Source organism: Zootermopsis nevadensis, unplaced genomic scaffold, assembly GCF_977971745.1.
Source record: "Zootermopsis nevadensis isolate Lab colony 2312 unplaced genomic scaffold, Znev_1.0 Znev_ptg000013l, whole genome shotgun sequence".
NCBI classification, from domain to species: Eukaryota; Metazoa; Arthropoda; class Insecta; order Blattodea; family Termopsidae; genus Zootermopsis; species Zootermopsis nevadensis.
In genome coordinates, this window is record NW_028259145.1 from 14,607,189 (window position 1) to 14,623,399 (window position 16,211).

General features: G+C 38.5%; 1 protein-coding gene across 8 annotated transcripts in view; it reads left to right on the forward strand.

Moving 5' to 3' along the window:
• The window catches only part of LOC110836884 (uncharacterized), a 75,695-nt gene that overhangs the window by 21,966 nt on the left and 37,518 nt on the right, over positions 1 to 16,211 (forward strand). For 5 of the 8 annotated variants that reach the window (XM_087348886.1, XM_022078574.2, XM_022078575.2 and 2 more), the window contains exon 2: positions 11,931 to 13,309. In XM_087348886.1, the coding sequence (XP_087205012.1) occupies positions 13,090 to 13,309 (220 nt within the window). In that variant the 5' untranslated portion in view covers positions 11,931 to 13,089. Of the gene's footprint in view, positions 1 to 1,207; positions 1,266 to 1,305; positions 1,323 to 2,689; positions 2,952 to 11,930; positions 13,310 to 16,211 lie in introns of those variants that run through there. The other 3 variants (XM_022078570.2, XM_022078572.2, XM_022078573.2) reach the window with 3 other exon arrangements.

The window sequence follows — 16,211 nt, forward strand, 5'->3', positions numbered from 1 at the left end:
CCTTCGGAGGGGAAGTAACGCCGGCGATCCCATGTCGTACATTTACGGCATATAAAAGAACTTTACGAGCATGAACGAGATGTTTCGTAAGCAAAATTCAGCTGCCATTTCTCACATCTTCTGATTCTCTGCTAGATGGCACTAGCAAACAAATCATGGATTGAGTAGAAATTGTGCAGAGGCAGTGGATTTGCCACTCAATTGCACCCTACAAGACTAATGAGGACAAGCTACCTCGAGGAACTGCCCCGGAACAGGTCAATAGGCCCAATCCTTGTAGTAGTTAATGATGATGATGAAAAAGGTTGTGTTATTTTAGCTAAACTTGTGAAGTGAATCAGTAGGATATTTGTTGCTGAAAACAGAGCATGCACCCTGTTTAATTTTTCGATAGTTTTCTCCTTTCTTTAAAGCGTACATTGTCAGTCGCGTAAAGAATCTTAGAGTCGTTTCACGAACTCCTGTTTACTGGTGTGATTTCGTTACTTGTAAGCTACTGTTCCCAAAGCAGTTTTTCGCTGGCGTTGATATTCAGTCTGTGGCCGTGATTATTTAGCGTCTAGGAACATGCAGAAGTCACAGTGAGCTAAGCCGGGTGAGCAGGTAGTTTTGAGTCCAGATACATTAACTCCTTTTCCAGTGGACGAAGAAATTCAGAGTGGAATAAAAGTGTCGGAAACAACAGACTCGTATTGCGACCGACGATCGAGAAGAGTTCGGATTTAAAAGCAGTTGCAGACACACGTTTGTAAACATATGGAAAGAACATTTGTTTACCAGAAGGCGAGGGATTTAGTTTTTGAAAATACACGCACTTCGTACATGAAATGAATACCTCATATACATGTATATTATGTGTATATGAGATAATTTTATGTTTTAAGTTGTAATAATTTCTTCTTGGCCTACTATTCTACCGAATAAAATAGCACCGTATTTGTGGCATGCCTAGTGAGCTTATTTATAGTCTGTATTAAAACATTACATTGATCTGTTAGCGTGGAGAGCAACGAGTTATCTTCAAATGCTCCATTACTTCGATGTCAATCATACTGCGAAGTGAAGTGAACTTCATTTTCGTTCGTTCTTCGATCATTAAGGACTCGCCTTGAAGATAGGAATGTAACATTGTTCGGCACACATACCAATGCCTGTTGTTGACGTAGTTTATTTATTTCTAGTGCTTTGTTTTCCAACTTTTCCACAGGAAGGATGACGGCTCGGCAGTAAACCTCTATGCAGCCCAGTCTGATAACAGCTCACGCGTATGAAAACATTTTATTTATCCAGCATTAAGTATTGTGTAGGAATATTTTATGCAGGTTCGTGTTAATTTATACACTCCCCTAGAATAGAGCACGCGGAAACATGAAAGTTAATTATTTTTGCCACTTATACAGGATAATAGCTCTGGTACCGAAAGCTTCTGTTCTTTTCCAGGATTTTCCTGAACGCTGTATTGGCCAGTTTTGTATTATTTATTGTCACGGCTACACATGGTGACTGCTTGTTGTACTAATTGGTTATTAATGAATGGAACAATAGTGGATATAGATAGTTTTTGCAATGTAGGTTGATTGATAGTCTAATAACTCAAACGGCATGCACAGAAAATGGAGACTGTACGAAAGGGTTTAATACATTAGCCTAAGACAAAATTCAGTAATCATTGTATATTAACATTTTCATGCACGATTAATGTAACATTCTAAAAACACTAGAAAATATATGTATTAAACAATGTTACATAATGCCTGTTTATTAATATTTTAATTTAAATCATTTCAAGATGATCCACCAGTTATCGATGAAATGAATTTCAACTTATGAATTTGGAACATGTTCATGATAAGAGTGTTAAGATTACTATTTTTAAACGTTTAAAATAGGGTTAGGATATAAGTATGTAGTAATTATCTAGAAAATCCTATCAGAAAACCCCATTGCAATGTAAAATATTAGGGGCTGTCATCTGCAAATCTCCTATTGTGAAAGAGTGCTATGTTTTCCAACAAGTCTGCAGATACATGCATCTTCTACGTTCACAGAATCTTTCCTCTTATTCGCATTGATCTGTGTAACAACCCCATAATACAGTACACTGTGGCATGGTTACCGTGATGCGATGAGTACATTTCTTCGTAACATAAAGACACAAAATGTCAAGAAATCAAACATGATATTAATTCATCATCGGGTATCTTTGTGCACGTTTATGACTGTAAGAACTTTGACTAGATTACTATATGTTGAGCGTGCGAGTACAGACATGACTGTGTCTGTTTCTCTAACGTTGCAGAATGCTTGTCCATTTTCATTGAGACCTAAACGTATTAAAATCGCTTTTGATGTCATTTAATGTGCCGGCTAATATTAGAATGGTCAAATAAATGACGATGAGGTGGGTGGAACATATCGAAAACATGAAAAAGAGGAAAAATATATACAGAATGTTTCCGAAACTCTAAAGTTATAAGACCACTTGTGAGATCTGAGCATAAATGGGAGAATAATATAAAAATGGATGCTAAGGAAGTAGAGTGTGCGGGTGTGGACTGAATTGAGCTGGCGGGTGTAGCGGTATTAAGCATGTATTTAAGACTTCATGTTCAGTTGTACATCGCATTCTAACCAGAATCTGGCAAGCCAGACTGCGTCATGGTGTTGAGGGTGGTACTCCTGCTTCGTATTCATGAGGTCACTGTTTTGTCAGCCCGCAAGCTGTCTATCCTGACTGGAGATTCTGTGCTTATCCTAAGTTCCCCCAGACAAATGCTGGGACAGTACATTTGAAATACCGCGGCTCCTTCTACAAAATAAGAAAATTGTTTAGAACAGTTTAGCGACTGTCAGCTTCTCAGCAAGCAATCTGATCCTCGAAGTGAGTTTCCGTTAAATGAGGAACGGTCCGTCTGAAAGCCTCCATCTACGCAGGCCACAGAAATACTTGGGTATGTATCTTTGTCTTGAACAGGGTTTGAACCCTTGATCCCAGAGCTATAGCGGTTCATAACCTTACTCGACTTACACCGGGGACCAAACAACTTTAATATTTAGCGCTCGGCAACGCTGTACACAGGGACCTTTTTAAGAAGATAATAGTTCTATTGTTTCTTTTAATAGAACAACAGTGAGGGTATGTACACTAGCAGAATACAAATATTTTGTAAATGTAGTCGCTGCCAATTTATATGTCCCAGTGACCTTGATGTTTATTTGCTGCGTAAACAAATATGTTCTCGCAAAGTTATCAATAGCACAGATGTGACATTTCGTAGTCGCAGGAATTATTCTCCTTTTTTACAGAAATTTTCACCATATGGAAAAGTTTGTAATGAAAGCTGTAAGCCATAAAAAAAGTACTTTTAATATTTAGTAATTGCTTGTGCATTTGTCTTTTTGGAGGAATCTGATAAAGAGAAATTTGGGTTAAGTAGGGTTTGTATTTGACCTGCGCAATTATTATGACAACTTTTAGCATGGAACCCAATGCTAAGTTTAATCGAAATTCATCGAATTGTTTCCCACATACAACATATGGGTAAAAGAATGGAGTCACATTTTTCCCATTTTTTGTTAATTTCATATGTGTCAACACTAGACGTTGTGCGAAGGTATATATAGAAGTAATTATAAATAATACTTTTCGCGTAACATACCTACAGTTGCAAACAATAAAATGGTTCTTAATCGAGTACCATTTGTTTCTGTGTCCGTCTGTTGACCAGCACAACACCAAATCCCATATGCCAAATTGAACTTACGCGTAGGAATATAAATTTACACGTGTCATTTACAACACAGTACCTGTTGTGCTTGAAATCTGCATTGACAGGAAATTAGGCCTTATGAATTCTGCCCGAAACTTTTTTGTTTTATTGTATCACATATATAAAACTCTTTTATGAAATGTGTGACTCAGCTGATGAGTTTTATAGACATCGTATCACACAGAAATAGAAGGTTAAGCAGTGTATACAACATTTTGTTAGAAAACGTCATTGGAAGAGACCTCTGGGAGACCTAGATATAGATGAGATATTAAAACAGGCAAGAAACGAATTGCTGAGAAGGTGAGTTGGACTCGACTCAGCGTAGGTCCCAATGTCGGAATTCTTTGAATACGGAAATGAACCTTCGAGTTATGTAGATTTATTGACAAGCTGTGCTACTGTAAGCTTCTCAAGGACTCTGCTCCATCTAGTGCCGAGGTAAATAATACCTTGACCTGAGATTAAAGATGGCTTCACGTTTCGTCTACCTTTAATGCTTTAAAATTTTAATTAGGCTACTGTCAACGGGGGAACTGCCAAATAGCCAGAAGATGATAAAACAAATTTTATTTAATTGATAGAGTATAAAATTTATGTTATAAGTTCAGTTCAGTTTGAAGATGGTAATGTTTCTAAGTCATTAGAAAGTTTGTATTAATCACGTTTTGTTATACTACGGTTTAGAAGTGGTTCACACTAAATTAAATGTAAGCGGTAAAAGTAAGTGTTCGTATTCAACTGTTCAGCTTTCTTAATAGTGGGTAACCCCCGTGTAGTGTTTGAATGTCTCTTTGTTTCTTTCTCTCGCTTCAAGAAGGTCTGAAATGAGTTTGATACACATTCTTTACATCGGTTGAGATTTCTTTCTGTTGTTATTCATTAATACTTTCCTTTTGTTATTGTTTCACATCTCTCACATTGTGTTTGTTTTTGTGACGTCTTTTACCCACACTAAAAGAGCAACTGGATTCTAGTGGAAACGAAAGCTGGCCGTCTGTGAACAGTCACACGGTGTACGTACAGTAGAACCTCGATATACCGCGCCTCGTTACTCCGCGGACTCGGATATACCGCGGCTGTGATCAAGTCCCCCAATACGATTTCTTATATTTTACATATTTCACATATAACGCGGGTACTGAAGCTGTCCGCCGAAACCCGCGTTCTGTCGCGTATCCACTGTATTATGTAAATATGAGTCCAGTGTACATGTGGTGTGATTTGTATCCAGTTCAAGAAATTAATTTAGGGAGGTGTGTTCTCTCTTCTGTTTTTGTAAAGAAAACGTGATTTATGTGAAAGTGTATGCATATACGTCATGAAAATTTTAGCATGTTCCTTAATAAATAAGTCTACCTTAACAAACAGCTACTGGCATTTGGATCCGAATGTTGCACGTTGACGTGGGAACAGTAGATGAACATGGACAGAAGAAAAGCGTGTCCGCAAAGCGGTCTCAGCATGCAGAATGACGGATAATAAACATAATGATAAGTTTGGAGAATAAATAGTTATAACATCGATACAGCAGTAACACTGTCGTTAAAAATGCTAGAACATTTGTACAGAAAGAATATCTGTCGATGTAAACCGAAGCGCAGACATCGGACAAAAATCGGAATTGTTCGGCGTTCTTCTGACGTCAGCGAACGCTGTCCATTGCAGTTTGCCTCTATCCAAGCTGATTATGATGAGTTCTCACTTGAAACAGTAATAGAAAAACCACGAAATATTTCAGGTTGTGTTGCAACCCGATCTATATGGAATTAAAAAAAATAAGCATAGGTAAAATATGCCAGTTAAATAATCAGTGATTTTACCGGCTTTAATCGTTGCCGACAATAACCTCACTTTTATAAAAATGTTTGTTTTCCACGTCATTCAACGCCACTGTAGTAACTTTAAATATAACATTGAGCGAGTTATCAGACGGTTTTGATTTTGCAATAGAAAATGTTGGACGAAGTGGTTGTGGTCTGTTTGAATGTGAAGTCAGTAAATAAAAGGAAATAGCCTCCTTCAAATCGAGTTAGTTCATTTAATGTTAATTTTCTTAACTACCGAAACGTAATATAATTTATGCTGCTCAGTGCGGCCTAGGTAAGTGCAAGAAGGTGCTTTTAACACCAGGATGTGGAGTCGGAAGCAATTTTAGATAGAGTCGGAGTCGGTAAAAACGTACCGACTCCGACCTCGATATAAAATCTTAAGAACAATTTCTATACCGTGTGAGCCTCCAGCGGCCTCACGCTTAGGGACATACAACGACGCGTTGAGCCACATGGTGTGGGAATAATGCTTTGTAGGTACCTTAAAAATACAAACTGTCTACAAATCAATCGAATTCTGCAATAAACATTAGACGTATAATTAAATATAGGTTATAAGTCTAAAACGTAGGCTCTTGATTCACGTGGTGGTGATGAAATCTCTCATGGTGCCAGTTACCATTTTAGTAGGTTAACTCTTATTAATACATATTGAGCTTTTATGAAGGAGTCGGAGCCGGAGCGGAGTACCGACTCCACAGCCCTGTTTAGCAGGCAGTTCTTTCGAGGAGACTTCGCATTGCGAGATATGAAGGTTATGAATTCATACATGTTCATAGTAATAAATAAAATACCGATTATGGCCGATAAATAGACAATTGTCAACACAAGAAATACTCTAATTTTTGTACATTAATCACTGTTTTATTATGTAGGTGTTACATAAACAGTTTATTACGTTACCACGTTTCCCGCTTGCATTTACGTCTCTTAATGACGCAGCATGTAATAAAATATTGTGTTATATTTTTTTCGTTACATATGAAGCCATATGTATGTATATGTATGTATATGTATGAAGGAGGAAGAAGATGATGATACCGAATCCATAGTGACGAATAGTTAAGTAACTGCATCGAAGATTGTCGTTGAAATGCTGACCATCACTCAGCTAAAGATGTAGCATTTGACGGAATACTTAGGTTCATTGTATTTTTCACAATGACCCACCATTGGACCTTTATTGTTTCGATTTAAACCAGTCTGCTCGCTATGTCTTTGAGATTGTTTTAATAATGTCCAATTTGCTCTTAGGTCTTCTGGCTCGTCTTCTGGTTTTCCAACTAAAATACTCGAATTCCTTATCACCGAATGCGTTCTGTAGGCTCATGTTCCGGCCGTGTCATAGTGGGCGTGTTTACCAACCTAATATTACCATATTTCCTCGAATTTAGACGCCATCGATTATAATATGCATCCTTGATTTATTAATAATTTTTCAGGAAAAAGACACTGTATCGGTTCTTAGACGCCCCGATTTAAGAAATTTTAAAATCTGAAAGTGTGTCTTAAAATCTAGGAAATGCGGTGTTTTGTGAAGCGTTCGAACTGTGAATCTCTTCATTATGCAGTTTTGTCCAGACTTTCATAACTTCCTCTCTTTCATCTCCAGATATTCACCCCATTTCCCGTGTATCGGCGTAAATTGCAGGTTGAGACACTGTAGCATTTCGAAACGGTAACTTTTTGTAATGTTCATTTACTACGCCAGTTAACAACGTCTCTTGCATACAAATTTGGAAGAGGCTATATGAAATTTCAAAGGATGAAATCTGCGCGTGGAAGGAATTGTCCATTGTCCATGAAACTATTTATCATACGACCAATATCATTCAGTGCCGCGACGTCTCGCATGTGTGATGCGTCTCTTGCAACTTAAAGGAACAGTGGTTACATGATCATTTTCGTAGACGCAGCTGCAAGAATCTCAGGGCCTAACTGGACAATGGAGGACAAAGAACGTGTTTGCATTTCACGATGGAAATTAGTGCCTTGGCCGTATTGCTACATCTTCACTGCAATGGTTTGTCGAATATGTACGTGCTCTGAAATAGACATATTACAGTCCCCTTATAATAAAATCCTTTGATGGCAAGGGCAGACTACACAGAGCTACAGACGACAATAATTGTTTAGGGATAGGCTGTTTGTTTGTGTAAATGCATAATGCTGTCTTATTTTAAGTTCTGCGTCGATTAACGTCAGAGCACAAACACTGAGCTTGCTATCAATTGATACAGTCTTGTACAAGCTATCCCCAATATTTGGGAAGATAATAATGATTATGAGATATAAATTGTTATGTACTTGGAGAAAGTGGATTACTTTCAAACATTTGTTTTGCCGTCCGTCTGAAACTTGCAGAACATCTTTCTTTAATCCATCGACAACCAGGTATAACATTGGAGCCCCGTCAGAAAAAAGCCATTATCTTGCAAATAATACCGGAAATGTTGGCAGATCGAGTGGATTTGGCACGTGGACTATGTACCATGTCGAAATGTGAAGACGTAGAAAGTTAGAAAGTGACTGTACTGGTATAGTTCTGAACTAAAGTTGCAGTTCTGTTATGTGAAAATTTATTTTCAATAATTAGAAATAATTTAGAGGAATATGTCCTGTATTTACCTAGTGATCATGCTATTCTTAAACACTTCACAAACGCTGTGTTAGACAAGCTTTTAGGTGAATGAATAATGTACTTGAAACAAGAGAAAGTTGACAAGCTTATTAAAATTCGTACGCCAGTTTCAGTTTGAGGCTGTGGGCCAAACATGATTATGGCAATCAACTCGAAGGAAATAAGAGGTTCCAGACGTGTCGTACGCGTGAGGGAAATCACTTCAGACACCGGAGGTGATACAAATACGAATTAAAATGAATGGGTGTTGAGGCGGGCTCTTTGAACATGGTAAAAATTCTTCAGGAACTATACAAGGAAAGAAATGTCCTCACCAGCTGAATGACTATCAGTGTCTAAAGAACTGTACTCTATAAAGTTAGGTTTTCACAAGCTGTGTGTACTGTATATCGAAGTGAGAGAGAAAAACATGATAACTTGTGTTTAAATTACACAGTAAGAACAGACTGGCGTTAAATAGTTTTAACAATTTTGACTGACTAAATATATTGTGATCGCTACTGGTGAATATACATGAGATATAGGCGTGTGGGGGAGCGAGGTACTTCACTAAAAACATTTCCAAATACATTGAATTAACACGTATTTGATGAAATTTTCCAGTGAGTTGTTATTGCTGTGCTTTGATGTGACTAAGTTGGTTGCAGGCTGCAGAACACTGCTCTTCTCCTGCCTTTGCCGGGTCACGAAGTGAGATCATCGTAACAACTGTTACTTCTCTGAGACTTGCAAACAAATACTTGGGCATCCATGCCACTTGTAATTTGAGAAATGGCATGGCTTGTGGCAACATAACTTGTATGATACAGTATGCTGCATGTTATACAGTATTCGTAACACAATACTTTGGCTTGGATGGATAGACATAGGCTGTAAACCTTTAATCAGGTTTTCAATTACATATACTGTAGACGGCGATATTAACTTGACGTGAGGCGGGGTAATTTAAACCTAGAGCATACAAAGCCTATCATCCAAGCTTAAGAGAAATGTGACTCTGAAACGAGATGTTTTGAAACTGCTTTGTATATTTATTCATGAATATCTGGATTCTTATTCCTTTCGATATTATACATAATTAAAATGTAACAGGGCGACTATTAAAATGGAACTTGACGAAATACAATGTCAGCTTGTGGACTGGCTGTTCTGTACCCTGTGATAATTAATTTTGTTCCATAAAAGGCGGGGAAGGTTCATCAGCTGAGCTATCATCAGGTCTGCTGCCTGCAATCAATTATTAAGTTGAATAAAGCATTTCCAACATACAAATGCATTCCACAATTTAATAAGAAATGTATCCCTTAAGATGTGTATGGAGGAAAGCACTGTAGTCGAACGTCTGACTTCAATAATTTATTCTTTGATATGTAAAATAAACTCCATGATTTCCGAAGGCCAGTTATTGAACGCCTTAGTGGCAGTGAAGAATTGCGGTTCAACCGTTGGTGGGAAGTGTTGTGGGTCTTGGTCTCTTGGGTAGAAACGCTGTGTGGACTTGAATACTCTGGTAGATAAACTTTCAGACGAAGCTACTGCCTCCATGAGTTTAACTCTCAAGATCTTCACAGCCGTGAGAAACAAATAGAAAAATCGTGTAAGTAGCCCACGTTGTACGTCTGTTTCGCTAATGAGAATGCAAAATTGAAACGTAATGTAAACGTAAAAAGTTTACAACCTTTATTTGTATCTCATGCAGGTTATACCGCTGTGCTGACATTCACTGCGTGCCGTCAGTAGACGGTGGTTAAAATCACAGACCCCATAAAAATCTTGTGCTTTCAGTACAATTGTATTTCTGCTAGAGTGAAATTGCTCGCATCTCTGCACTTACAGGTTTAAATCTAATTACTGTGCTCTTGAAGTGTACTTACACACCTGCTGTGTCAACGTTTGGGAAACTCTCGTGTTTTTATAGGTATAATTACGTTCGACTCAATTTAGAAGATGAAACTAACGTCACTGGAAACGAAGTCTCTTTCACCATTTGTCTGCTGTGAAAATAACTTGTACTGTACGGTTTCAAAATCAGATGGCATTCTAACTAAATCAAGTCGTTCGTTTATTAAGTTGAGATATTGCATTGCCTTTATAATGAACATTAAGACAGCCATTTTACGAAAGTGCGTCGTTTAAATCCACGGTTTCATTTAAACTAGAAAATAATAAAATTCATACTTTCACAGAGGCTGGTGTTTCACGGTACGAACAAATTTGTAACTCCCTTTCTCTCCCCTATTCTACTCTGACAGAACTGGGCCAAAAAATCTTGAATGAGCCTATGTTTATAATTAAGCTGTCTTTTATATGGCAGCTTCCTCCAGTTCTAGAACGTTTCCAGTTTATAGAGATTGCTTTCGAATTAAGCTAGGCCTACATATTTTTTTCTGTCTTAAACAAAAAGCGAAAATTATAAAAAAAGTTACGTTCTTATTTTACTTTTACTCATTAGATCCTCTTGTACGATCAGACTTAAAACTAATTTAGGGCGAATAAAACGTTTAGACATATTTATGGATCATTAGCCCATCGTAAGGCCTAGAAAGGTCCTGGTTAACACCTGAGGATTTAACGCGATTCGAATTCTCTGAAACGTCGGCAAACTTCTACCAGACTACACGGCCCAACAAACCAGAAGACAGCCATTCTTGAAATGTGTGGGGTTATAATGGGTTAAACATATGGCTGACATTGGGAAATAAGAAATTAATTGAAAATTTAGGTAGGTAAAGTTCTTGAAAAACGTACGCATAGAATATCAAGAAGGATACATGAGGAATAAATAAAATTTAGTCACAAGGAAGTAGATTGTGAAGATAAGAGGTGCCCGGAACTAGTTCAGATAGGAATGGGCTTGGATATTAGCGGTGTTTAACCTTCAGGTTATGCTACCACAGTGTTCAGTCACATAAATAATTTATGTAAGATTTGAGGTTTTCACAGCGGTGAGTATGAAGATTTCTGTCTTCTGGGTTAATGCGCTGTGTAGTATGGTAGATGTTTACCAACGATTCGTCGCCCTGGTGACGGAGGCAGTATGACCCCTGAAACGTTGGTAAACATCGACCAGACTACACAGCGCAACAACCCAGAAGACAGAAATCTTCACATAAGTAATTAATTTGACGCACAGAGAGTATTTATTTACTACAATGTCGGTGCTCAGCAGAAATATTCTGAAAGTCACGTAAAGAGGTTAACCCAAACACTACGTGTCGCTACTGAACACAAATGTTGCCTTTCCATGGAAGATCAAAATGCCTGACTGAAATGTGCCCGTGTGGCACATGGCACGGGACGAACCTCTTAACCTGTATATGGGCCATGGCGAACAATGATTAGATGTTTGCAAGGATGAAAATACGTAAAGCCAAGACGAATAAGTTGCATACCTCTACGCGACACCGTGTCAGCTGTGGAAGGTATTGACTGGGTACATAGCCCAGATTTGAGAATGCTTGGTGGTTGTAAATGAGTTGAAATGAATTTTACTCGCTTGCAAGGCTTTATTTCAGAGTTTCAAACCTGGTGATTCTGGTAAAACTCTTGTAAAACCTTAAAATTACAGGTATTGCGTTTGAGATTCGAACAGGTACCTCCCGAATACGAAACAAGACAGCCATCCGCCACATCGTGACTCTCGACCACATCTTTGAGTTGTTAACGCATTTTTCTTTATATTTACAGGCGAATCACGTCACCAGCTCAAGGACCTGCAGGAACGTACACTGAAGTGGATCGATTTCGGTTGTTACGAAAGATGCGTGAGGAATAACCACGTTAATTCCGATTGATAGCTGTTATCCGTTTCTGTGGATGGCAGGCGATAAATCAACTGCTTTGTGTAGGCCTTCTGGTTACCAAAAGAAACTAGAAACAGAATTCTGCATCTTGAAGAGTCATGGAACGTGGCCACAAAATGCATATGATTTCAAGAGAAACTGCTACAGAATGTGAGCTGCAGGGTTGTTTCCTTCGTTCACTGAACAGCCGCAGTGGAAATTCTTGTTCGGCTAAAACAGAAGGCTGAAGAAGTCGTGCCGTGACAAGAAAAAACCCTTGGAAGGCTGAGAAGCCGAGGTCTAGTGTGTGTTCCCCTGATCTGACGGATAGACCAAAACACGAGAAGACATGCCTGGCTGCTTGCAAGTTATAGGAGACGGAAGTGACGTTTTACTTCCATCTCAGTGACCACATCCTTCTTTGTTATTAGTAGTTGACTCCTCTGTTGCGTTCTTCTTTTTTACTTGTTCTTCTTTGTAGACTGCAGCTTTCCATTAAGCGCAGAGGAAGACGGAGGAAAAGCAACCGACTCGCAGAAGTTGGTTTTATTATTCTAGTCAAAAGCCGGACCAGTTCATTTGTTTCAAGGTTCATAAGTACTACAGAGACAGCCTTCAAACGCGATCTGGAAAAGTTATTAGAAGAATTACCAAAACCCAGTAAAAACTTAGTAAGTGTCAATTAAAATGCGTTTCTTTCCAAGGGATATCTAAACAATTACGTACGATTGTTCAGCTGTAAAAGTTGGTGGAGCGAGAATACTGAAAGCTGCAAATTCGTTCTTTTAATGTGCGATACTTACAGATGTGTGTAATAATCATAGAGCATCAGTATCTTCACTGTGTTAATTCTTCAGTCGAACGAAGAAAGTGCCCATGTAATTTCATTTAACACTCGTCAACTTAAGATGATCTGGAGTTCTGCGAAGGGAGGGAAGTATTTTACATCGCATCACAAATAAATGGACAAACGAATCTCCACTACGATACATTTACCGTCAGCAGTCGACGTACAGCATGACAAATATCTTGAAGTGAAATAAATCCAGAAGTGCACGTGGCTTATGGTTAGTGCCACAATGACTCAGCAACACCAGTCGCTAGCGTTGTGTCAAGATGGTGGATCCACCAGTTTATGTGGAAAGGATTTCAGACAACGCACCCTTCGCTCCCTTAAATTATCACTGGGAAAATTATGGAAGCGGAGATCAGTTACTATTACGGAATATGACCCTACCTATAAGGTAGCTTACCTTGGAAACGTGCTAACAGGATGGGCCAAAGGTAAGTTTCTTCTTATTTCTCTATAGAACATTACTTCCAGCAACGTCTCGTAAAACAAAACTTTAATATATTATAATAAGTTAAGTAACCCTTTAAAGCCTAATGCTAAAATATGTACCACTGCTTTATCAGTCATTTTCTCTTCATCTTGTATTTATTGTTTTCGTTTCATTCTGTGTGTAAAGAGCGAGTCTTTCTTTAAACAGGATCAACCAATTTATCTTCGTAATTGAAAAGCGTTGTTTTCTTTGCTGTATCGACAAAATTCTTAAATATTATTTATGAGATCTTCGGTTTTAAAGGGCTAAAGCATGTAAGACTGCATCCTTACTGTACGAACAGACAGTCGTAATTGAAGGAACAGTTAGACGGGAAGGCTGTTTCCTTCGTCAGGGAAAGAATGAGATGAAAGGCCACAGAGGCATGTGTTGTGAAGTAATTTATGCAGAAGCAGAATTTTAAGCCTGGGGAATGGGACGGCAGTTTCGAATCCCGCTCATGGCATGAATATTTGTTTGTCTCGGTATTTCTGAATTGTGCTGCCCTATGTAGGTAAAGGTCTTGCAACTTACTGACCGGTCGTCGATGGAGTCCTGCTAAATATCTGAACTGATTTATGATGTAAGAATTAATTTTGATTTGGAATATTCCACAAGGCCCAATCCGTAAGATTTGGTTAAAATGATGTTAAGGCATTCCAGTTCTTCAAAATCAGGCATTGCTAATTTGCGCCTACGAAACAGAATTGGCACGGTGGAAGAGGCAAGCGGGAGATGTGCCACTTCAGAACCAAAGGGAGAAAGAAATCTGCTGCAAAGTGAGGCGATTTTAGTTAGGTTACGATATGACCGAATCAGAGGATTGCAATGAAACACGTAAATACATTTTCAGATCTCCGTAATTCACAATTTTCATTTCTTCTGCAAAGCTGAACATTCTAAGTACGACTGACATTCCAGTGCAATAAAATTATTACATCTTGTATTGTGACAATAATATTTATCGGTGACCTCAACAGCTCAGTTACAAGAGGACGAGGTTTAGATTCCCAGCAGTGCCAGGAGATTTTTCTCATCGCCACTCTTTCAAAATCAGTTGGGGTTCATCGATCCAAAATCCAAAACTACCGAATGTAATTTCCTCGGGAGTAAAGCATACGACGCATGCGTATTGATTAAGCGCAGGGAGAACTGCCTTATAAACGTTTCTGCAGTCACAACACTGTTGCATGAGAACAGTGGGCTGAAACTATTGAAGGTACAGCTGTTATGTACCACGCATCTAAATCCAGAAATGTGAAACAAGACTATAGATTCATCCTGGACACCTAATTTGCAGTGGACCGTCGTTATATTGTTTGTGTCTGTCAGGGCAGCGTTTTCTAACGTTAGTTACTATGTTCTCACATGACATCAGTTCGTAGAAGAGGAAAGGTACGAGAATTACTTCACAGGAAATAGTTTCTGTGACAGTATTATAATCTGTAAACAGGAAAAAGAGTTTATACGATCCTCTGTATGCCAGTTGATCCTTAGTAATGACTTTAACGAACTTTCAGTACGTATTTTCCAATGAATGTCTGCGTGTTACCGGTATACGTGCTTTCTACTACATAAAACAGCGAAGTTAGGTGCTATTTTACGAGAGTAATATTTGGAATAAGTATATGATGAAAGCGCGCATGGGTTTCGAAGAGGCTTATGCCTGTTTTTCTTTTAACGGCTTCGTGAACTGGCCACGCTTAAAGAAACTCGGATTGTAATTAATTATGAACAGCCAATAGGGGCTTTTTCCATTACCATGAAATGCAGGCCTGTGAATGTTTTCCACTTTATGGGTGCTCTGAAAAACTATAATTTTTAAAGTAGTGTATTGACTTTTCAATTACCTCAGCAATCATGTTTGCCATGGAAATCGTCTGCATGCAGATGTTAGGTTTATTGTAACTTTGCGTGTTCTTCCTGGTAATGAACCTGCGTCACTTTGGTAGATCGAATCAAAGATCGCTCACCTGAGAAACCGATGAACTTCAGAATATAGCTCCATGAACATTTCCTTGCACGCTTACGAAAAGAAGAAAAGAGAACGTATCGCGAAAAGGCATTGAACCAGAATCTATGTCAGATAGCATTATTTCGCGAATATCTGTCACTGTTTGTACCTGTTTAATTTACGTCAGTTTATCTAAGAGCGTAAAACAAAATATCGAAGTTACACACACATTTTACTGACCCAAAGAATGACAGAAATTACGTGCCTGTTCTGTTGTATAAATAAAATTGGCGGTGCCTGCAGCAGGACTGGATAGAATGATTAATGCTTGCAACAATTTAGTAAGAAACTGTGAAGGAAAGAACCACTTGTGACGTATTCATAGTTGGGTAAATATCGCTGAAGTAAAGAAAGGATGATGAGGACCGCATTCAACACTTGGGCCTACGTCTAGTGGAAATCTCAGGAACGCGGCAATGAACCTGATGGTTCCACAGAAGGAACTCCAGGTTTTGACTGCCAGAGACACAATCAGGTTCTCAGGGACTTCAAGTGGTTAAAGCCATGAAACCTTCGCACTTAACACTTGTAAAATAGTATAGTGTTGGTTAAATGAAGTAGGCGGTGCATATAGTATGCATGGGAGAAAACAATTTTATTTAAGTTTGGTTACGAACCCTCAGTGCAGGCTAGTCCTTGGTAGAAAAGTGCGTAGACGGGAGGACAATATCGAAGCAAGTTATAAAAACACAGTTTGACGGTGTTAGTGGATTGGAGTAGCCGATGATGCGGTTCTGCAGCGGATTTTTTGAACACACAGAGGAATCGTGAGGTTCCAGAATAGGTGTAGATATGCAAAATTAAAGATCGTCTGTCCAAATAAGTTTTGTAAGAAAATAAACTACCCACA